Consider the following 22,983-nt stretch of genomic DNA (forward strand, 5'->3'; position numbering starts at 1 on the left):
ACGGTCAGAATCCATTTATTTCAATTGGGGGTTTAGGAGAAGTGAAGAGTGGAAAAAAATGCAACAGACTAAAATTCAACAATGGCAATTCGTGGTCACGTTTCAAAGGCATCCTCTCAATGCATACTGATATACTGGGGGCCCTCAGACACTGGGGGGAGGGGCTAATTCTGCACATATCTATAAACCCATCACAGACAATGATAGCTTTCAAAATAGGAACACAGGAACACAATTTTCAAAGCCTGTCAAAACTCTCTGAACAAAGACATCTTTGTGGGTCAAATAATTACCTGCTTAGTAAGGCAGAATAGGTCTCTAGCACAATATTTTTCTGGGTTTTCCGGATTTTGTCCCTCTGTTCTGTGTCAGGGATGGCCCAAGCCTTCTGGATTTTACACAGCTCCTCCAGACAATCATTAAAACCCTTTCCCAGAAAGAAGATAATGTTAAAGCATGCATTTGGTTTTGAAGAGCAGCTGGAAAAGTAAACACAATGGGTGCAAAACCAAGAACAAGAATAACTATCTAGGATCTGATCGCCAATTACCTTAAAGCGATCCTTGATGGCCTGCCTCTCTTTGTCTTTGAGCTGTGGGAAATGGAGAAAAAGAGCTCTTCTGGTTATTTCTTCTTCTCAGACTAATTTGTTCCAGGGCTGATATTCCAATGCTTCTTGATTAATTGGGAGCACTTAACACATTCAATACCATGAACAGTTTGGCTCTAATGTGATTTCCACAACAAACTCTTATATAGGGGTGTGTGTTTGTGTGTTTTTAATATATGTCCTAATTTTCCAACACAGAAAGCTACTTCTGAAGTGTTCTCACCTTGACTCCAGGTTGGACGACAGGCAAGTTTCTGTCCAAGAAAGAGTCAGTTACTTTCAACCAGCTGAAATAGACATAAAGAAGAGAAAGCAACGTGGGTGTGATTGCCACACAAACAACTGAATAAAATAAGTGACAAATTACAAATGCATGTGCTATATATGCTCCAATATATAGGGGATCCAAATAGGGGGTTCAGACCTTTATCACAGCATGTTTGGCTTCAAACATGGATTTGTCTGTACATCCAGGGCTCAGAAGAGTATGTGCTTTTAAGCAGCTTGTGTTATTTGGGCATTAAGTGATACAGAAATTAAGTAAGAATAATAATATTTGTTAGGCTGCTCCAGGGGTATGAAAATGGATCTGACCAGTGGGCTGCATCTTGACATCCTCCAGCACTTGCAGGCCATTTTGACAAGTAAACATCACCATGACATCAGATGAAGCATTTTGCTTTGCCTTGCCAGTCTGAAATCATAGAATCTTAAGAGTTGGAAGGGACCCAAGGGTCATCTAGTCCAACTCCCTGCCATGCAGGAATCTCAGCTAAAGCATCCATGAGAGATGGCCATCCAACTTCTGCTTAAAAACCTCTAGGGAAATCAAACCCTTCGGGCAAAGATACAGGAAGTTGGCAGGCACCAATGATCAGCAGCACCTGGAAAACCCTCTTGCAACAGGGATTCATGTCTTTATGTGCTGCACACATCATATATGATATCAGATACAGAGTAGGTAGGTGTAATGGATTAGCCCTAAGATGGAAGATTCATTACACTCTGGCTTAGTAAGAGTTAATCCACCTCCAACTTAACTCAGTGTTTTTCAACCACTGTTCCGCGGCACACTAGTGTGCCGCGAGATGTTGCCTGGTGTGCCGTGGGAAAAATGGAAAAGTAATTATAAAATACTTTCTTTGTGTTTATTCAAGAGAATTACTTTATATATAGTCAATATAGGCACAGAGTTAATTTTTTTAACATTTTCTAATGGTGGTGTGCCTCGTGATTTTTTTCATGAAGCAAGTGTGCCTTTGCCCAAAAAAGGTTGAAAAACACTGACTTAACTGACAGCGCATCCTTTAGGGGCGGGGCGGTTCCCGGTTTAAAAAAGGAGGGAACAGCCGTTTTGGGAGTTGGAAGGGGAGAGAGTGGGGAGTGTAGAGTGGAAAGAAAAGAAGAAGAAAGGTGTGGGGCCAGGATAGTGGGTGTTTTGGTTAGGATTAGGGTAACTTGAAGTAAAAGTTCGATGGAATTGATGTACAAATGCAACCAAGATTGTAACCTTATGAATCTTTAAAAACTATGTTTGCAAAAAAAATAAAATTCATCCTTGTTGTGCCAAGAAAAATCGTCTTAGTTGTTCGAGCAGTGTATCAAAACTCAAAGAAGTGAAGACTCAAGAGAGGGTAAAACTTGCCTAAGGAAAAAGAGGATAGTTTGTGTCCTAGAGTCACACCAAAGGGTCAATGGGGGTGAAAACCTAGAGTGCCACAAATTTGCCAGGGTGATAAGGCAAACTGATACAGTGGGGATCCGTGCTGAGGGAGGCCCTTTACTGTAGGTAAGAGGTTGTTCATTTAAAAAGCCTTGATGGGTTATGATAATGGGCCACTAAAGCTGGAATTAGGCTCTCATTTCAAAGAAGTCCAGAAATATAGAGCTGTTTAAAATAAGGACGGAAGGATTTGAGGGTGAATTGCTTCACCCCTGGACTTCCTTCGTCTTTCAAATTTATTAAAAATTTTAATTTGTTTCAAATTTATTGAAAGCGTTGGTGATTCGTCGCAGTAGGCACAGCTTGGGAACATTCTGCTGAAGTGTGAAGCTTTATATAAAAATAAGTTTTAAAAGGCCAGAGACAGGTCAAGGTATTAGGATCATGGCTGGCTTTTGCCAACTCAGTTCCTTGAAGTCCACTACAACTTGTGACAGGAAGGCTTGTGGTACTAGCTGATGTCTGGATCTCAGGACTAGCATGTCAACACACCTAAGTTGTTTCTTATAAAAATGAAGCTTTCAGTTCAGCTCACCTCCTGAATGCCTATTTCATATGGAAAGGCAGCCTCTTAGCTGCTTATCAATCTGCATATGTATAGATACCCAACACCTTTTCAATTAAACATATCTAAGTGCCATCCATTCACATATTGGTTTCCTATCTCATCAGCAAAACTAACCTTTGGCAAATACTGGAAAGAGCAATGTACCCTACTGCATGCAAGCTGTGGGAATGAAATTTGCTGCTGAGTCAGAACTGCGATCTATGCCAATTATTTTTACTTGAATAACATTTCCAAGAAGGACAAATTGCCTTCTCCAACTTCATAATGTTCTACTGAAAGGCCTCTTCACATAGACAATGATTCTAGGTTATTTATAGTGTTGAGGTCCTCCTGACTCTAATGGGAAAGGAGTAGGCGCATTCTTCTGACCTGCGCTGGTATGCAGTGATTTGCTGCTCAATGTGTTCTCTATAAGATTTTTCTGCATTCTTCTGCGTAACAGCCACCAACTGGATTAGCTCAGACCTAGGAGGAAGAACAAGGACAAGCAGTGCTACATGAACAATGAAGTCACAAGGCATCAGCACTTTTCTGAGGGTAGAGTTTCAAAACAGCTGCTTAGTCCACCTGTAGTTTTAAGTTGAAACAGAGCCCCACAAATGTTGGCTAGCCTTGATAGCTAGCCAAAATGTGGGTTCATCGCTGCCCCATGGGGGAAGGAGTTTTGACTGTGGCATCACATTGAGCTTCAGGAGATATTCCAGGCACACCAGAGGCTCAGCGCAACTATGGGGGTAAGTACCCACTCGTTCCTGCGCAAGCTTTGAGCTTATAGCTGACATTCTGTGACTAATAAATGACTGGAAAGCAACAATCCGTCTCGCTGCGTTTCAAGCCTCAGCACAAGGACAGAAAAGACTCCCCTCCTTCTTCCAAGCCTAGATCGGGGCATGGAGTCTCTCAGACCATGCCCTGACTTTGGGAAGGCTTGGAAAGCACCAAGATAATGCACTGCTTCCTGAGCTTTTCTGAAGACAGTACAAGGCCCAAGGAATTCCTTATATAGGGAAACTTTTAAATGTGCAATGTTTTATTATGTTTTCATATATGTTGGAAGCCACCCAGAGTGGCTGGGGCAACCCAGTCAGATAGGCAGGATACAAATAATACTATTATAATTATAATTATCCTCCTCCAGGTTAGAGAGAAAAGCAAAAGCTCTGAGCAGAATAAAAAATATAGTCACCAATGGCAAGCACATTAGCGAAGCCTTATCTTGAAAACCAATTAAACCCAGCATTGTATCATTCATTTCCACCCAGCATTTCAATAGGCAGCTGTTCCTCAGGATCAAACTGCAAAACATTTCCCTCTCCCCATCCTTCTGCAGCGCACTAGCAGCAAAGATGAGATACAGGATGGGATAGCATAGCCATAGACTGATGTTGAATTGCTAAGGGCCTTTCCCTGAGCTGTGTTTTATGGATAGGTTTGCCTGCAAGCTCTGGGTGCATGTAAAATGTTATTTATTTAGATATTACATCTCTATACTGCCCTTCCTCTCACAGGAGGCCAGGCCTATGAAGTTACAGCTTCTAGTCAGGTCTTAGGGAAATGAGCAGAACCAGAAGTTAACGAGCCAGCATAGGCATGCTTGCGTACTAGACTCTCAACAGACATACCTTAACCCTTTGTCCTCCAAACCCCGAGGATCAAAGCAATCTAAGATGTGGTGGTGCTGGGAGATGGAAAAGGTGCACTTGTCTGGGTGGTGGGAGTAGCCTCCATCAGTGGCAATTTTAAGATGAAAGTGAAGCAATAGCAACATGGGCTCATGGTCAGAGAGGCACTAGGGATGAAGAGCAGCTGTTGGGGATGTAGAACTAATAGGTGTTGTGTTCACATTTAAAAATTGAAATATAAGGCTCTGAGGCTTAGAAATATTAGGCACTCTGACTAAGGTAAAAAGGTAAAGGAGCCCTGGATGGTTAAATCCAGTCAAGGGCGACTATGGGGTGCAGCGCTCATCTCGCTTTTCAGGCCGAGGGAGCCGGCATTGGTCCACAGACAGCTTTCCGGCTCATGCAGCCAGCATGACTAAACCGCTTCTGGAGCAACAGAACACCGTGACGGAAACCAGAGCGCATGGAAACGCCATTTACCTTCCCACCACAGCAGTACCTATTTATCTACTTGCACTGGTGTGCTTTCGAACTGCTAGGTTGGCAGGAGCTGGGACAGAACAATGAGAGCTAACCCCGTCGCACAGACTCAAACTGCCAACCTTCCGATCGGCAAGCCCATGAGGCTCAGTGATTTAGACCACAGCGCCACCCGCTCTCATACTCTGGCAAAGCTGATTGCTAGACTGGTGGTTACGAAGATTTCACCACCGTAATTACAAGGACAGTCCAGCTATAATGGGGACAGTCCCCTATAATGAACTGGATTTCTCACTTTCTATGTGCCAATTGGGTTTATCTGACCAAACATACTATGGTCCTCCCTGATGGCAGTGTGCTTTGTGCCACCTGTTGGTACACCATAATCTGGATACTTCCAACTTAATTGTATTATTGTATGCATATTCAGGTAGAAATATACATTTAGATATATAATTGCTATAGAAGCATTTAGATATATAAATGCTTGAGTACTGAGTAGTGGACTAGATCTTCTGCAGGAATGTAAAATTGCAAAGGGCTTACACTAATAGTTATTCGTCTGAGTAGCTGCTCTTGAGTCACGCAAAGCAACCAGCAGTAAATTATTTCTTGGATTTATTGGGAAGTACTCTCCAGAACTAGAGCCTTTCGGCTGACAAGATGAAAGAGCCTGATGCAATCACAGCCCTTTTGGCTGCTTTTATTTTCCATTCCTTTGTGTAAGACATTGCTTACAGTAGGAATGACAGACATCAAAGGGCCCTTTCTGAAGGGGAGCAAAGCATGAGTGAAGCAGAAAAACTGGAGTACAAAATGTGCTCTGCCAGAGAGTTAACGAAAGAACCTCATAAGCACAAATTCAGCTATAGTGGCAGAAATTCCAGTCTTCCAGCACGTATATAAACAATATCCAAGTACTTACTTTTCAAGGGACTTCAGGATGTAATTGTAGTTGTTAAGCAGGAAGATGGCACTTAAAGATTCCTCATAAACCTTGGATTTACTGAGAAGGTTTAGTTGCAAGTTGCCCAGAACTTTGCCTTAACAGAAAGGATGCATGAGTAGGAGACAAGGAGACCACTGTAAAGATCTTAAGTAGATTACCTATGCCACTTAGCTGACTGGCTAAATTCTAACCAATTTATATAACACAAAGTCTCAGTGAAGATGCTTCTTTGAAGATCCTGGCATCCAGTGTGAGATAACCAACATTGAGGCCACTTGCAGATGAAGTATATATTTAGTAGTCATCCTAATCCTATAGACACACACACACACACTGCACACAGTTTATAGGATGTTTATTATTCTGAACTTTCCACTGGCGTTATTCTCATCATTTTTCTTATGGAAAAAAAGTCCAAGATTTGTTTGTTTTTAAATCATATTTGTTGTGCAAGATTGCAGCAGTGCCCTTGCTATTTATCACAATGTACCCACTTGCTTTGCAATGTGTTATAAAGGTTCCCCCTTAATACACCAACAACATATACTGGAACCTACAAAAACGCGTAAGATATCTACAGAAAGGTGCAACAGTTTGAATGCAGCCTTAATTAACAAAAAACACCATACATTATTAAAATGCCATCTTTCATATTTTATTTTCCTTGAAACAGGGAACTAATCTACATTTCATAGACTGCTTACTGTTTTGGCAGGAGCAGCAATTGCAGCCCAGCATAGCTGTGGGTAAATGGGGGGTGGGGGTGGGAATCCTTCCTGCACAACTGGTTGGCATCAGTCTCAGCCTCAGCTGAATAATGTAGGGATTGCCGGGACTCAGCACGTTTTAAATACAAATGGGCCAATCATAGTTATAGTTTTGAGGCCGTGAGAAGGAAGAAGGTAGCAAAGTGGTGAAGAGTTACTTACAGATGTAGGTGCTGAGCAACCGTCTACTGAATTCAGAACTGTAGCTACTGGCTGAAGAGCTGGTCTCTGAAAGGCAGCAAACATTAAATCAATTATTATATTTTTTTATATGGCTACTTTGTCTCCTACTCAAGCAACGTTTTATTTCTATAAATTCAGATAAAACTTTAATCTTGGGTGTACTATGAGATGGAAACAGCAAATTTGCTTCAACTCTAGACTAGATCAGTTTCACTCTAACCTAGAACCCTCCAGATGGTTTTGGACTACAAATCCCAAAACCCCATGCCATGCTGACAGGGGATGCTAGGAGTTGTAGTCCAAAACATCTGCTGGCCACAAGGCTGGGAAGGCTGGTCTAAATTTACCCCTGCTCATTTTATGCAATGGAGAATAGAGCTACATTCAGTCCAAACCTTTGTCACCTCAGGCTTATACTACTTCACGAATTACTTTACCATAATCTTATTAAGTTCATATATAGTGAACACCGTTACAGAGAAAAGATACTGGTTATACACATTCCCACCCCCACCCCCCGAAAATCTGTTTGTCTCAGATATTCTCATTAGGATAAAAACAAAACATTGTTTTGGTGAACCACAAAAACTGTGCTAACATTTCATATTAATGCAAGCAATTGTTTGACTTCAGCAAGATTCGGGTGACACTTTCTAGGTTAGCAAGGAAATAGCCAAGGTTTCTGTCATATGAACAAGGCAGGTTATCAAAAGGTTTGGCTTGTATGAACACAAACATAATTTTCATTGGAACCTTAGCAGTGTATATTCTGTGGGATTGTTGTGAATATGACCAACTTACTTTTAAGCAGTGCTGTACTTATTTCTGAAACTGTGTTAAGTTTGATGAGAAGCTGTCAGCTGGCTCAACTATTTGAAGTGTATGTGAACTTTTCTTACTGGCAGAGCCAATTGATACCGAAACCACATATGACTTCTTGGTGATGTTCCAAGGCGAACAGAAGGGGACAAGAGTTTTGCCAATGGTGGGTCTAGGGTTGAGCCTTTCACTGCACTCATGGAAGTCTTTGGCCTGCAAGCAACACCCAGGCTTTTTACCTATTAGCTGGCTTATAGGCAGGTGCTAGTGATGTGGCCTACAAGGGCTCATTCTATGTGGAACATGTTCTTCCAGCTGAAGTGGCTCACCTGATATTGCCTAACATCTTATGCTGCTATTTCTCAAGGGAGAAGTTGGCAACAGGTGAAGTGCTCCTTCACAGGCCCTGCTTGCTTATTGTTGCATGAGGGCAGGTACACTGTGTGTTATCTGCTCCTGCGGGAGGGAAACAGGCACCTTTCCTCCAAGAGGCTTACCTTGAGCATGCCTGGATTTTACCTTCACTTCATGTTGATTCCCCCAGAGAGCATGGCAGCAGCAGGACCAAGAGAGGAATGCAGTGGCTACAACCTCCTCTCCTCTCTGGGAAGCTGCATGTTCACACTAAGCCATGATTTGGGTTACTGCTATGTGGAAACTGAGCCTGTGTGTTGTATGCAAATATATATAACAAAGTCTTAATTGCCAGTTCTTGTAAAACAAAAAAATAGCTTGAAGGTGGTTACTGGAGAAATGCAGGAAGGGTAGTTAACCCTTTCCCTGGTCACCATTTTTCCATTGCTACATTCCCCTGCCAAGCTGCTCCCTTCTTCCATCTCATGTTGTCCCAGCTGTGTGTTTGCAAGGGAAGGTATATAATGAGAAGCAAAACAATGGGGGGTGTCATTCAGTTTGGAGTAAAATGGGCTTTCCAGTTCCAAATCCCAGTCTCCTGAAGTTGATTGTCTTAAGAAAAAACAACTGTAGGGGCAGGAAAAAGATAAAGGTAAAGGACCCCTGGATGGTTAAGTCCAGTCAAAGGCAACTATGGGGTTGCAGCGCTCATCTCGCTTTCAGACTGAGGGAGCCAGCGTTTGTCCACAGACAGTTTTCCAGGTCATGTGGCCAGCACGACTAAACCGCTTCTGGTGCAACAGAACACCGTGATATAAGCCAGAGTGCACAGAAATGTTTTTTACCTTCCTGCCACAGTGGTACCTATTTATCTACTTGCACTGGCATGCTTTCAAACTGCTAGGTTGACAGGAGCTGGGACAGAGCAACAGCAGCTCATTCCTTCGCAGGAATTCGAATTGCTGACCTTCCGACTGGCAAGTCCAAGAGGCTCAGTGGTTTAGACCACAGCGCCTACTAGCTGTTGGGGCATCAGTGTGTGAGTGTGTGTATGTATGTGTGTTTTCACAGCTTGCCTATTAGAGTTTTAGACACACTCCTTAGATCAAAAGTGAGTGGTCTGTTACCACCATCAAGAACCACAGAGAGCTATTTACTGCTTTATAGACATTTAGCCTCCTTGAAAATGAGCTGTTGCATTCACATACAAGTTATAAGCTTTTTTGGGGTAGGGTGGGGTGGAGAACAACTTCTGCATTCAGACATTTTCTGATAAATGAAATAAGACATGGTTTTTATAGGGTACAATTAAAGACAAGCAGAAATATGTAACCAGGTGCAAAAAAGAGGTAGTATTATGTATGCATGTGGGTAGTACAAGTACCACTGCTGCTTACCTCTGGGATCTAAAGGAATATTGTATGTGTCCCCAAGAACTATAAAATTTAAGGCAGAGTAGAGATAAAAAGGATAGGAAGAAAAAAAGAGAAAGGAAGAAATGCAAAGTGCAAAAAGACACGTTAGAGACAACCATACTTTCAAGAACCAAGCAGAAGATACCAACACAGAGCATTACATGGGTTCAGCAGGCAGGAGCCACTCCTTTTTAGAGCATGGATGTGACAGGAAACTGAGGAAACCTCTGTTTCTAGTAGGGAGCTTATATACTACTCCTTCTAAGGCGACCACTTATAGCCAAGGCTGCTTATATTCAGCGCACTATGCAGAAGGGCTTCTGACTTCCCCAAAAAATCTCAGCTTCCACTGAAAACAGGGGTTTCTAGCCTTGATGGGCATAGATTTTTTTCAAAAACTGCTATCACAATAATGTGTCAACAGCAGCTGTAGACTCAAAAAGGAAGGAAGGAAGGAAGGCCTCTATTGGGTTTTAGTGGGCACAGATAGTGGCTTCTGCTTCCTTTCCTTACACAATTCCAAGGTTATCTAGTGTGCTTCATGGCTCAGCAGGGATCTGAACCTACATCTCCCTGGTCTCAATTCAGTCTCACTGTTTCAGAAGGGCTTGCTCTCAAACAAGCACGCATAGGCTTGCAACCTAGATTCACTACATGTCTTTACTGGTGAAGAATGTCACAACTTGCATACTAATAAAAGGTTAATTGAAATTTGCACTCAAGTCTGTGGGGGGGAGGGGTTGTTATCTATCATCTTATTTGGGTGCAATAAAAAAGCATGTCTTATTGTTACAGGAATGAGCTGCAGCAAGCCTCTGGGTTGTGTGCTCCTCCTCATGCCTGGCATAGCTAGGAAGAAGAGTTTAGAAGTTTACTTCCATTTCAAACTAATTGCAGACAAACAGTGATTAGCTTTAACTTTGATTAGCTGAAACAAGCCAAATTCAGATCATAATTTATGAAGCTGGTTTGTTTTAACTAACCATTGTTAAGATAATCTACAGCTTAGGGTTTGAATGCAGCACTATACTGTGATGAATTGAAATTAGTACAGAAAGCTCCCAGTCTTCTAGTTGTGACTGCGCCAGAGGAGGAAAGCCATAAGTGCATGAACCAGAGGCTCATGCAAGTAATAATAAGCCACTGTTTATAATTATGCCTGAACCTGCCATTATAGTACAGCTCTTGTCCCCTACTCCTTTTCTTTGATCAGAGAAGCTGAATAACTGTAATTAGATCCATAAGGTGTTTTTTTTGCCGGGGTGTTTGTGCATAATGGTTTCCCTGCAAATCATTTATCTGCCCCTTCCCCTTACCTGACAGGGATCAAAAACACAAGATAAATATGCATTCTGAATCCTGAAGAGGTGGCATCTGGCCCAAAGAAGCAACTACTTGAGAGCACAGACACCCACTCATGAAACTGTTTAAACTTACTTGAAAAATGAAGGTCACTGTGGCTCTTTTACATAGATTTGTGAAGTCAAGGTTAGCCTTTGACTGGGTCTCAAATTAGCAACAAAATCCCCAGCTCTTTATCTACTACATTTTGCTTTACATCAATGACAATATAAGCAATCAGACCCTGCAAAAGAAATTTTGCAATTAAGCCCCAAACCTAATAATTGGCCAGGTTAGCAGAGACACAGTCTGCTAACCATTAGGACTTTAAAAAAAAAAAAAAACCCTTTGCATGTACAAAGCTGTTTACTGCTTGGGCAGCTGCTACAATCTCAGTCATTGTTATGTTTTCCTGATCAAAAGACACAAAAAGGAATTGCAGCTATCTCTACTGGTAATACACTGCCACTCCTTTGGCCCATGAAAGAGTTGGCTCCACAACTGTCTTTGCCCATAACCAATTTAAGCAGGCAAAGGAGCACGCGGAAGGGATTTTGGTGAGTCAGCCATAGAAATGGATCCTGTTTTGAGTATTATACAGGCACCTGTTAAAGGACAGATGATGGACAGAACATGCAAGGTGCAGTTTGCTTAGTTAAACCTCCTTAGCACGGACCTCACTGGACAAACTGGTGTCCCCTTTAAACATTATAATCTTTAAAATGGCCTCACCTCTTTTCAAACAAAAACAACCATAGAGGAGATTTAACTGGCTTATAGTGATACACCATTGCATAACTTACAGGTATATATGCCTAGGAAGATAAACATTACATAATGTTGAGGCAAAAACATATCTTGCTAAATTATTGTCAACTACAATTTTATATACCCTGGGTTTCAGCTGTAACATCTGAAGTACACATATTAAAAACCAGAGTCTTAGCTACTAATTCTGCCAGAAGCAACAACTCCCTGAATTTCAAGAGTTTACACTGTCTTCCACCAACAGAAACTGACCCAGAAACATATGACTATTCCATATTATTATGACTTAGCCACAAAACCAGTTAACAGCTTGTTCATGTGGTGATAACAATACTCCAACATGATTCTCACTGAAAACTACCTATCTTAGGAGATGAAAGGCTATCTCAAAATTCACCCTTGTCTGTAGGCTTCAATGATTATAGAACTAGCAGCAGACTAACAAACTAATGTGAAAAACCAGAGGCATCTCTCTGAGAATCTCTTATAACTTCTTAGATGGCTGCGGGTTGTTTTTGTTTTTTTGCTGTGCCAGATAAAGCTAGACGGGTGATGAGGTGAGGCGTAAACTGTACCCTTGTTAAGGAGGTTTTACTGCAAGGCAAGCAAAGGAAATGACTTTATTAGTGCAAGGAAGTTGTTTCTTGTATCCAGGGAGCTGTGTGTGAGTACCTTGGGATGCTAGCATGGCACCTGCAGTTTCCTGAAAATCCAGCAACTGCTGCAGGAAGAGAATGGCCTGTAAAAAGAAGGAAGACGTGTTTTTTAAAAATCAATTTGTTATTCTCCACTTTGTGAAGAAAAAGAAACAGGGAGGCATTCTTATGAAAACCTATAATTATCCTGGAGAAATGCATAATCTATGGTAGTAAATTTCAAAGATCATGGAGGTTGCAAGCAAAGGGAGAGGGAGGTCATTGCTTGAAGATGAGACCTGGTGGGAATAGGTGAGAGTTGTGGCTGACATTGGCCACTCATAGGATGCATTAGCCAGCCCAGAGATCTCAAGGACATTTTTTTGAAGCTGGAATCTGGAACCTAAAGCACAGCAAGCAGAAGGCACTCCTCTGATGAGCTGGCAAAGGGCAGAGTGTAAGGCATCTACTATTTATACCAGGTCACCCAATTGTGAGGCTCCAAATTGCCTGCCAGACTGTAATGCACACCCTTTCTGTGCCTGAAAAGTGCTCCAAGGCTTGAGCACACATTATCTCAGGAAGATCATGACAAAGGAGTCAGTGGGCAGGGACTCCAAGGCTTCGCAGATGTCAGGGGAAGGTCTGAAGGGTGCCACTGCAGCTATGGGCTCAGCCTTATATCAATCAATTTCCTTTAACCCCAGACACTGTCAGTTATGGAAGCCCGGGTTTAAAACATGCCATTTCTCCTGGTTCAACAATAATATTACCCTTATGCAACAAAGAAAAACAAAACAAGGATGAAGTCACAGAGCTGGTTTTACCAAGGGACATTCTGAATTGGTCCACATACATTGCTGGTGAGTTCATGAACTGTCCCATCTTTTGGCATGTTGTACTCCTTGTCTGGATTGTTCTAGGGAGGAAAAAACCCCAAAGAATATTTGATAAGAAGAATAAAAATGTGCACTGCATAAAACTACCCCATTCTTGTTATTATGCAGTTATATTTCCTGAACCACCTAACTACTTCTACAGCCCTAAGGGTCAAGGGCACCATCTACTGGTCACTGTAAAAAGGATGCATGGACAAAAATAGATTTTAAGCAGACGCCACTGCCGTTACATTTGATCCCTCCATAACCACTTCTCTCTCTCTCTCTCTGCTAAAAAATCTGTGAACATTTACAAAACTTTCTGTGTCTCATTTGACTGTCAGTGCTGCCTGTTAAAGAGACTACATCAAAATCAAGTTAGTTCTAAATGCACACTTTAAATTCCAGGAAAGGAAGTCACTTTTCCCCCTCTCCTCCCATTATAACTTCCAAGATTTTACAGTACAACTAAACATAATTAATGCAACATTTGCATGGATCTCCTGCACTACTGTGGATTACTAAATAGATAAACAGCAGAAAGGCAGCCATTACCTTGATGTTGTCTGCGAAATCTTCCAGAGCCTTGGCTCCTGTGGTTTCCATTGAGGTTATGAGGCTGGGCAGTTTGTTCTTAGTGCTGGCTGCAGTGCCCTGAAATATCCAGCACAGCACATGAGACAACTCCGTGTGTGTGTGTGTGTGTGTCGGCTACTATCACCTACTGAACACAGAGTGTATCACTCACAATTCTGCTGGTGCTAAGAAACCAATCACAAGCTTTGCTAGCAGCAGGTAAACATAAGCTTCCCTGCAGAACACACTGCCAGGCCTGGTGTGCATTCATCGGAAAATAGGAATCTGCCTTATACCAAATCAGACTGTTGGCCAATCTAGTTCAGGATTGTCTGCACTGATTGGCATCCGCTCTCCAGGGTTTCAGGCAGGAGTCTTTCCCTACCATACCTGGAGAGGCTAGGGATTGAACCTGGGCCTTTCTGCCTGCAAAGGAGATGCTCTACTGCAGAGTTATGGCTCTTCCGGCTCTTGAAAGAGGGAACAAGCCTGCTAGTCTTAAACGTACATTTGTGCTTCAGTCCTAGATACTTCTCTTTCACTTGGTTTCTAGAAATTTTATATACTTATTAGTTTTATTTAGAACCATTCATGCAGCAGAAAACTTCATTAACTCCACAAAACTCTAATATCTGTCTATGTGGGACCACACTTCTGACTATCTCTCAAATGCATGAATGAATAAACCTCCTTAAGCTGGCATAAGAATGTCACCAATGAGGGGGACAGTTGAAATTCCAATGTGAGTTTCACAGTCAGGGGAAGCTACAGCAGATAGGGCCCTGTTATGTGCCATTACAGAATGTACCTCACTCATAGGGCCTCTTCCCTCTGATCACACAGCACGGGCTACCATAAATTGGGAGGTGTGTTCCTTTAAATATTTGGGTCCTGGACTGCATACAGGCAGCTAGTGAAATTCTCAAAGGAAGAGAGTCATCTGTGTTGTGAACTGGCCTTCACCCTACCACAGTTCTCAACTGTTACAAAATCCTGTCTGGAGTCCTAATCCTGCTATGAATAACTGGATCTGGCATCCCGATTGTACATGACCTTGCTTTGCAACAATGTAGTGAGTTTTATTGATAGGCAGTTACCTGCAAAACTTGATCAAATTCTGGTTTCGTCTGCTTCAAGTGCCTTAGGATGGGGAAGATAGTCAGCACAGCTGAGTAATCATGACGTATGATGGCCTTTCGGGCTGCAGAGACAATGTTGTCCCCCTCTATCATTAGGTTGTCTAAAGACTCCTACAGCAAAACAAATCCTGGGTGAATTAGAGAAATGAGCTTTTTCCACAAGAGCGAAAGAAAGGAACCATGTTAAGTTTCAAGGAGACCTGTATAAGGGAGTCAAATGTCTTCTTCTGGTGGTGTTCTGGGATGATTTCTGTCAGTAGTTGATACTCGCTTTGGGCCAGTTTGATGAAGGCGCTAACACAGTGAATGTAAGCATCAATCTCCATGTCCAACATGTCATCTCTCCCTGTAGGGATTGCAAAAGCACAGAAGATGTCAGTTTCCTGTGGGAGCCTGATAATATTAGCATATATTTTCATTTGTAGTGGAGCAGTTTGTGTCTAGCACCACTGATTTCAAACTATACAAACAAACCAAATTTTGTTACATGCCAGCTCATAGGGTGCATCTAGGGGTGGGAGGTGAATATTTCATATTCTTCTTGACAGGATACAATGTTTTAAGCAGCTAAATGCAAGCATGTAAGGAGAGCCCAAATGTGAATGATTCAACATTCACTCACACCTTAAAAGCACCTTAAATTTGTGCAACAGTCTCTAGTGTTGATTAACTTGTGCCTTTGTGAAACAGAATTTCTCCTAAAGAATTCCATCCTACAAAGGATCTATCCTATTTGCAACAGCATCATTGATACAAAAGGAGGGGCTTGCCTTGCCTTGATTTATTAGCACATTCCATTCCTAAAACATTTATGCTCAACAAAGTACAGGAACATTTAAAAAAAATCATTTAGCTGATAAAACTAGGATAATGCCTTTAAAAAATCCTAATGCCACAAGACATCAGTATATCTCCAAGATGCTAAAATAATCTGTCCTTCAGCTAAGAGTGAGACGAAAATGCTTTTAAATGGATAAATAATGCCAATACAGTGGTACCCCGCTAGACGAATGCCTCGCAAGACGAAAAACTCGCTAGACGAAGGCATTCGTCTAGCGGAAGGCTGCCCCGCAAGACGAAAAAATCTATGGGGCTGCCTCGCAAGACGAAAAATTTTCGTCTTTTTTTTTTCCGTTTTGCGGAGCGCGGCTGTCATTGCCGCTCCGCAAGACGAAAAACCCGCTAGACGAAAATTTTCGCAGAACGAATTATTTTCGTCTAGCGGGGCACCACTGTAAGTTCTTGATGCCAAAAATAGCAGAATAAGGCCCTTGATGGGCCAGGAACATATTCCACATCTCTCTACTTGGAACAGTGCCTCTCCCAATGATGCTACTGGTATTTCCTATTGGCTTCTTTCCCCCATTATTTCTACAAGATTTCCCCCCTGGAAGCCAGTTCTTCTGTCTTGAATAATGGAATAGGTATCCAATATATTACAAAACCATGTGCCATGATGTCTGCTATGATGTGGGGAGAAGCTGACACATCTATTTTGCCATTATACACACCTATCACCAGAGCATGTGAAGGTATTCTACAATTCTGATGAAAGTTGCAACTCAGGTTTAAAAATAAATGCTTGCAAATACTATTAAAATATGGGTTTTGAAGACATTAGCCAAGAGACGATGTTATTTTATTCAATTTCTTCTTATATCTTGCTACTGGCACTGTGACATCATATAATCTGCTCAGTTTTATGTCCACTGAGGAGATCCACCCACCCACCATTCAGCTGAAGATGGATGTTTGGAGAACTTGCACAGCAGGGATAATTATGTGTAAAAATACCAGGGACGAGTTCTACCGAACTGAAGACTTGAATACATTAAAAGTCAAATGGGAAAGAACACCCCAGACAGTCATCTCCGATATGGGTGGCTTAGCACTTTAAGATTAAACTGTGTTCGGGGGTTGTGGAGAAGAGTGCTACAGGAAATAGGTCCCAGCTAGTATAGGAGATTTTGGACAGATCCATCCATGTCAACCCTTCTTGTGCCCATGTTGTCTTTCAGACTGGCAGAGATCAGCACAATCCGGTGCGGCTTGAAAAAGTCAGACACTCCGATTTGGGGTGGGAGAGGAAATTCACCTGGAACTGTCCTAAGAGAATACCTCAAGAAACACTAAAAATAAAAGTATTAAATTAGCCAGCTTAAGTTTTAATATGGTACTTACCAGCAGCTGGCCCATGCTTGTCACTCAGGGTGTCGGAAAGGTGTTTAACTCGTAAATCATGCTCATGACCTAGCGAGATGTCAGCGGGCATTAACAGAAGGAGTGGTTTATCCAGGCCATCACAGTGCTTGTCTCTTCAGGTTTTATTTGCTTGTCTCAGACATTTACAAGTGTCTTCCTGTCAACCCGGTCTACAACCCACTTTTCTAATACCATAGTGGTAGTAGCAGTTTCAAACATGATCAAGAATATGGCATAATGCATGGTTCATAGTTAAAAGCAAGTGCCGCCGTTATTTTGACACAGCTGTCTGCCTTTGTTTCTATATGTAGTCCCTAAAATTCATTTAGAGACAGTAAGGCATTGTACTTTGAATTAACGATTCCAATTTGATCAAGGTTGAAAGGGCTGCTACCTTTCCAGATGAAGTGAACAAGGATAGATCATGGAGAGAAAAGGTCGCACCAAGCTACAACAGAACTTCTGTTAGCCAGTCAAACTGCATCACAGATTGGACTTCTCTAAATTTATGTGGCCTGCAACTCTTTAGAGCGTTGCAAAGAGTTACCTGCTGCCCTCTCTTTTTGTGTTGGTCTCTTTGCTCATCGTGCTGTTTTTGTGTCCCAAAGAAGCCAGGATATTTATTGAGCAACCTCACTGTATAGGGCAGTGGGGCTAAAGACTAACAGAAGCCTTGAAGGCGGAAGAAAGGCCAATACCCAAGTTAGACGCCCCCTTCAAGAGTGAAAAGTGAGAGAAGCGATTACCTTCCATAGGAATGAGGTTAGAGGCCCCCTTTTTCCCATCTAGACATTGCTGAGAATACTGTTTCAGAAGATTCTGAGCCTTACGGATCGTGCCTGTCACCAGAGCCACAAGAGAGGAGAGACAAAGAGACCTTGGAAATGAATGAGAGAGAAACAAAACACAAAGCAACCCTCCACCAGTGCCTTGCCAACCAAACCTAGCATGGCAGTGCTGGCCAACAGTGAGAATGCTCTGCATATACACATACACAGACTCGGGAATGCCCAGTTATGAGCCCTTTAATACTGCCACTAATCCCCTTAGAGAGACTGAAGAACTACTGCAGTGTGCTCTATGTGGCGCTTGCCTTGAAAATGGCCAGAAGCTGCAGTTAGTGAAGAATGCAGCTGCTAGGTTGGCAAGTTGGGCAGCCTGATGGGACCGTGTGCCACCAGACCCAATTCAAGGTGCTAGTACTAGTGGATAAAGCCCTAAATGGCTTCACTTATTACAGATGCTGCATGAGCACCACAAGGGGAGGACCATTTCTTTGCAGTGTGAGTTCCATGCAGAGCCCTGTGCATTCTGATAGTCAGAGGTCCTGCTTCAGTTTCCCAACCAGCTAAGGTTAAGCAGGTGTATGTCAGGACCTAAACTGTGGAAGATGGCCTTGTCCCTTCTTTAATTTTAAATCACCATCCCATCTATATGTGGCTTTTCAGGGAAGCTTTTGTGGGAAAGCTGAGGAGTCTGTTGCTCTGTTGAGGGTTAATCCTCATTTTCTGCTGTTTCTGTTAATTGGTAGTCTTGGATGACTTCTTTTTCTTTAATTGTTTTATCCTTTCTATCTGTTTTGTTTTTATTAATTGTTGTGATGGTCTTATTGTTTTTATTACCTTGTCAGCTACTCTGAATCTTGAGAAACAGGACATTAAGAATTTTAAAACTAATAACGGATTGCTGCTGCTATTAAATATTATTTAATAATAATAATGTAAGCAGCAACTGCTTGCATCAGTTGGATTGCATCAGGTTAGAGTACCTCCCATGAGGTCTGTAAGCACAAGCATGGTCTGCCATTTTTCCACAAGGCTACCATTTACAAACAAGAAAGACCATGCCACACAAAAATATTGCGGTTTTGTTTTGTTTTGTTGTTTGCATCAACCACGTTGCACTTAATGTCTGATGTCAAACCAAATCAATTCACAGAGTTTCCAATACTGCATGTGGGAGCAGAAGCTTTTGGATATTTTTCTGCTATTATGAAATGAGAGAAGAATATCAACAATAATTGGTAGGGAGATGCACAGAGAGGCACATGACTCTGTGCTAGAGACCACCATATACTGAATCCTGGAAATTCTTTCCCAATCCTCTACCAGTCTAGCAGAAGCAGCACAAATGTAAGTCACAAATGACAGCCAAGCACCCCAAGGCTTCACAGCAGGTACCAGAGTACCCAGGGAAGGCCTGCCCCCAATGGCCACATAAGGCATACCCAATGGCCTTGTGCGCAAGAACAGCTGGCCACAAAAATAGTTACAGACTGTGTGTTATTCTGAGCATTCTCACCATGGACAGACAAAAAAGGTAAAGTAAAGAGAAATCTAAGTCTTTACAGAACAGGGTAAGCATCCATGAGAGCTGTAGAAAATAGAAGGCAGAAGCTAACAGCACAGCTCAGATCTGCTCCAGCCCCCTTGCCTAGCTGCAAAATGAAAGGACAAAAAGTCAAGCTGTGCCCCTCCCCAGCCCCTAGGACTCTACTTCTGAATAAATGCAAATGAAATACATCACAAAAATTGAACGTTTTTGTAAAACAAAAAAAGAAGAAAGCATTAAACTGTAGCTGAAGCAGGATGCTGCAACTAAGAAACACTGAAAAAAGCACAAGAGAAAGCGTTAAAATGTCAGTCCACAAAAAAACCTCAGTTTTACATGAGAATGTATTAGTGAACATGCAACAAAACATACCAACAGAATCAAGAGCGCACATAGGCATAACCCCCGCCCTCCCTGGTACATATACACCCAGAGTGCAGGCAATGCTTTCGACATCAGACAAACAACACTCTAGACACAGACACAGAAGAAACAAATCTGGAAAGGTATAAAGTGCTTTATAACCTTTCCAATGATGGTAAAAATGGACAAACTATGTAATACATCACTAAGAATACCTTTCACTTTTGCTTACAATGCACACACAAACAAGCCAACCCCAGCACCCATAATCTCATGGAGTTGTGATATTATATTCCCTATCGCTGATTTAAAAGTCCGCAAATACTGTGTACCCCACTTAGAGCAGATATCATGGTACAATTGCACTTTATGTGCTGTAACAAAATAATGGTGAAAGAAGTACCCTTGCCACTGCTGTGAGCCTTTACGTTTCTATTTATGCTAAGCACACCTTGTATCAATGGAATGCACTTTTCTGAAACAAGAGAATATTTGACTTAACAATTTGCCTAAAACTTTGTGATCCTACAACAGGGCATACAAATGCATCAAAGAAGGCAAGTTTAGCTTTGAATGTGTGGGGTTGTATTCAGGGAAAGAACTAAGGCAGAAGAAATCTCTCCCCAAAAGTTGTCATTGTGACAATACTATAGTTGCATTATTTATCAAATGCCATCATACGGTAGGCTAACAACAGCAGGGCAGAAGATACAGTAAGCTGTTCTCCACCTGCCAGATATTTAAAACTCTGATTGGTTAACAGCAAGAACATTAACACTGCAGAATCTGTGCTGGGGTTTATTGACTAAACCTACAGAGCATATTTTAAAACATTTTAGAAAACCACAAATGGCTTGCAATCACCACAGGCACTCTATATTAGCGAACTTGCAACAATGCTGTAAATACTGAACTTCTACAAGGGACAGTTCCAATTAAGATAACTTGAATAAATAATGAGACCAATCATTGTGTTAAGAAAGCCAGATCAAGTTATCTTCAAAGTGATTGCAAAGAACAGCAAATTTTAAATTTCGCTCAAATTCTGTATTATTAAAGTGGAGCAGTACAAGATCATAAACAGGTGTGCATATATGCCTCATTTTTAAATGCCTTGTGTCTAAAAGCAATGCTAGCAGTCAGCAAGTATCGCTAAATGAGGCACAGGCCACCAGGGGCTCCTGTGGGAGGAAAAGTGGGATGTAAATTTAATAAATATTGAACAAACTTTAAAAATCCCTTTTCCCTGCAAAAGTATGAAGCCATTCTTAAGCTTTTTGAACTGTGCAATTGACCCATGCTTCGTGATTTCCTAGAATGAAGTTACCCATGCTACATTTTTGAGCCTTACCACTGATTATGCAAAGCATCACTAGGCTCTGAAGAGCTGGTGCATAACTGAAATTAGCACTCTTATTTTTGTTGGGAATGTAAATATGACTCTAGCTACTATGTATTCAGCAAGCATCAGTATGAGCTATTCCCTATGCAAAACTACAAAGTTAAGTCTTCCATACTCTCTACAGATAAGGGACCTTGGCTCAGTGTCTTCCTGTGATTTGCATAAGAACAATTAGCCATATTTGCCTCCAGACACACCAAGTGCTTCTGGGTATTAAATCAGTGCTACTTAAGAACAGAGTACTTAGCATCGTAATTAGGCCTTGATGGATTCTATTGGAAACCAACTGCTTTTGTTCTAGGTTTATTTCTCCGATTAGGCACTTTTGAACCAAGTGGGACAGCATGGCGGTTACTAATGAAGGCATCACATTCAAGGTAGAGGCAGTGATCAAGCAGAGAGAGGAGAAACAGGCTGTTACTTCTAAGCTTACACAGCTGTCCTCAAAACATTATCTCCTTGCAAGCATTCTGGAAGTCAGTAACCCAGTGATTCTTGTATGGGTGGTGGTGGTGCTGAGGATCCACTAACAAGAGGATGGACTTGGAGACATCTAGGTTACTTGCAGCCAAGTGGTGAGGGAACTTTAGGTCCTTTTCCCATGAAGAGACATCTTTTCAACATAAATAATTCTGTTAGTGCATTGGCTTCAAAGACTTTTATTAAAAGTCACTCCACAGCAGAAACCCGCCCCCCACTTTGCTTAGGACCATGTTCCTATTATGAAGCAAAAATGTGTCCAAACATCATGACGGCATTAAGTCGATAAATTAGTGATCCATTTAAGAAGTCCCAAGGAATCACTGAGCATGCCACCTTGTAATTTCTTTGCATTACAAACTATCCTTGAATACTGTAAGTTTTTGTTTGGAATGATGTAGAGATATTGGGGCAGGTGGGGGGAACAACAGCATAAAAGGATTGACATCCATATACTGACAAGACAAGCTCTCCTCAAGTTCAGTTACCCTTTGGTGGGGCTCTATCATTTACATCCTTGAATATAACACTTTCGTAGCACATATTCTCCCAGCTCATGATACCTGTTCCATGAGACTTTTCTCTTTTTTCAGGAGGGGCAAGGTTTTAACTCATTCAGTGTATGGGATTAAAATAGGCATGTAGTACAGCGATACCCTTCCATTAGAGCCATCGAACACTAACTAGAAGCTAAACATTGGCTGGGGGGGTGGAGTGAACATTATTTTTTCAAGCAGCAACACAGAAAATGGAACAGTTGCTTCTTTGCCCATCATTCAAGACAGATAAGAGACAAAATAAGGGATGATTACATTCCGACAAAAGAAACCAAGAGCGACAATTTTGACAGAGACATTAGAATGTCATGTGAAGAGCTGCCCTTGAAAGCTGAATAGTTTTGGGAAATGAAACTGAGTGATTCAGTATCTGCCAAATAATTATATAGCACAATTATCTGTCATTATTTTTTAAGATTTGCTTCTCTGCAGGTCTATTTCAAATACACACTGTTAGTTTGGATTGATCATTTTCCAGGTTTCTAGTTGATCACCAATTGAGAAAGCCAGCAGACCGAGCACATCCAGCATGTCAGAAGAAAGTGTTTCATTCAGTTTGGCATTTATAGGTACTGTAGGCAAATGGTTAGCACACACGACAAAATTATTTAAGGACTGAATTGTCCCTACACTTCACACAACTATAGCAAGCCACTGGTTTGGAAATATCAAAGGCAGTCAGACAAGGATGACTTCACTGCATCTACTGCCTTACATACCAGATAAAGTGGTATGTCTCAGACAAAACAGCAGCTTTAGTCTCAGGGTTGGGAAAACAAAAACACCATTGGTGGAAAGTGATATCTTGCACTCAGTAAATT

The 22,983-nt window shown here is 41.7% G+C and overlaps 1 protein-coding gene across 19 annotated transcripts in view; it reads right to left on the minus strand.

The window, feature by feature from the left end:
* EXOC7 (exocyst complex component 7) overlaps positions 1 to 22,983 on the minus strand; it is a 33,748-nt gene that overhangs the window by 1,070 nt on the left and 9,695 nt on the right. For 4 of the 19 annotated variants that reach the window (XM_033139371.1, XM_033139370.1, XM_033139378.1 and 1 more), the window contains 14 exons: positions 17,776 to 17,868; positions 17,009 to 17,077; positions 15,028 to 15,173; positions 14,786 to 14,938; positions 13,668 to 13,766; positions 13,091 to 13,153; positions 12,272 to 12,338; positions 9,473 to 9,511; positions 6,882 to 6,947; positions 5,929 to 6,046; positions 3,271 to 3,366; positions 834 to 897; positions 551 to 592; positions 294 to 427 (listed from right to left, as the gene is read on the minus strand). In XM_033139371.1, the coding sequence (XP_032995262.1) occupies positions 294 to 427; positions 551 to 592; positions 834 to 897; positions 3,271 to 3,366; positions 5,929 to 6,046; positions 6,882 to 6,947; positions 9,473 to 9,511; positions 12,272 to 12,338; positions 13,091 to 13,153; positions 13,668 to 13,766; positions 14,786 to 14,938; positions 15,028 to 15,173; positions 17,009 to 17,077; positions 17,776 to 17,868 (1,249 nt within the window). The remainder of the gene's footprint in view (positions 1 to 293; positions 428 to 550; positions 593 to 833; positions 898 to 3,270; positions 3,367 to 5,928; positions 6,047 to 6,881; positions 6,948 to 9,472; positions 9,512 to 12,271; positions 12,339 to 13,090; positions 13,154 to 13,667; positions 13,767 to 14,785; positions 14,939 to 15,027; positions 15,174 to 17,008; positions 17,078 to 17,775; positions 17,869 to 22,983) is intronic. The other 15 variants (XM_033139376.1, XM_033139375.1, XM_033139384.1 and 12 more) reach the window with 7 other exon arrangements.

This window comes from Lacerta agilis, chromosome 2 (assembly GCF_009819535.1).
Source record: "Lacerta agilis isolate rLacAgi1 chromosome 2, rLacAgi1.pri, whole genome shotgun sequence".
Lineage (NCBI taxonomy): Eukaryota > Metazoa > Chordata > Lepidosauria > Squamata > Lacertidae > Lacerta > Lacerta agilis.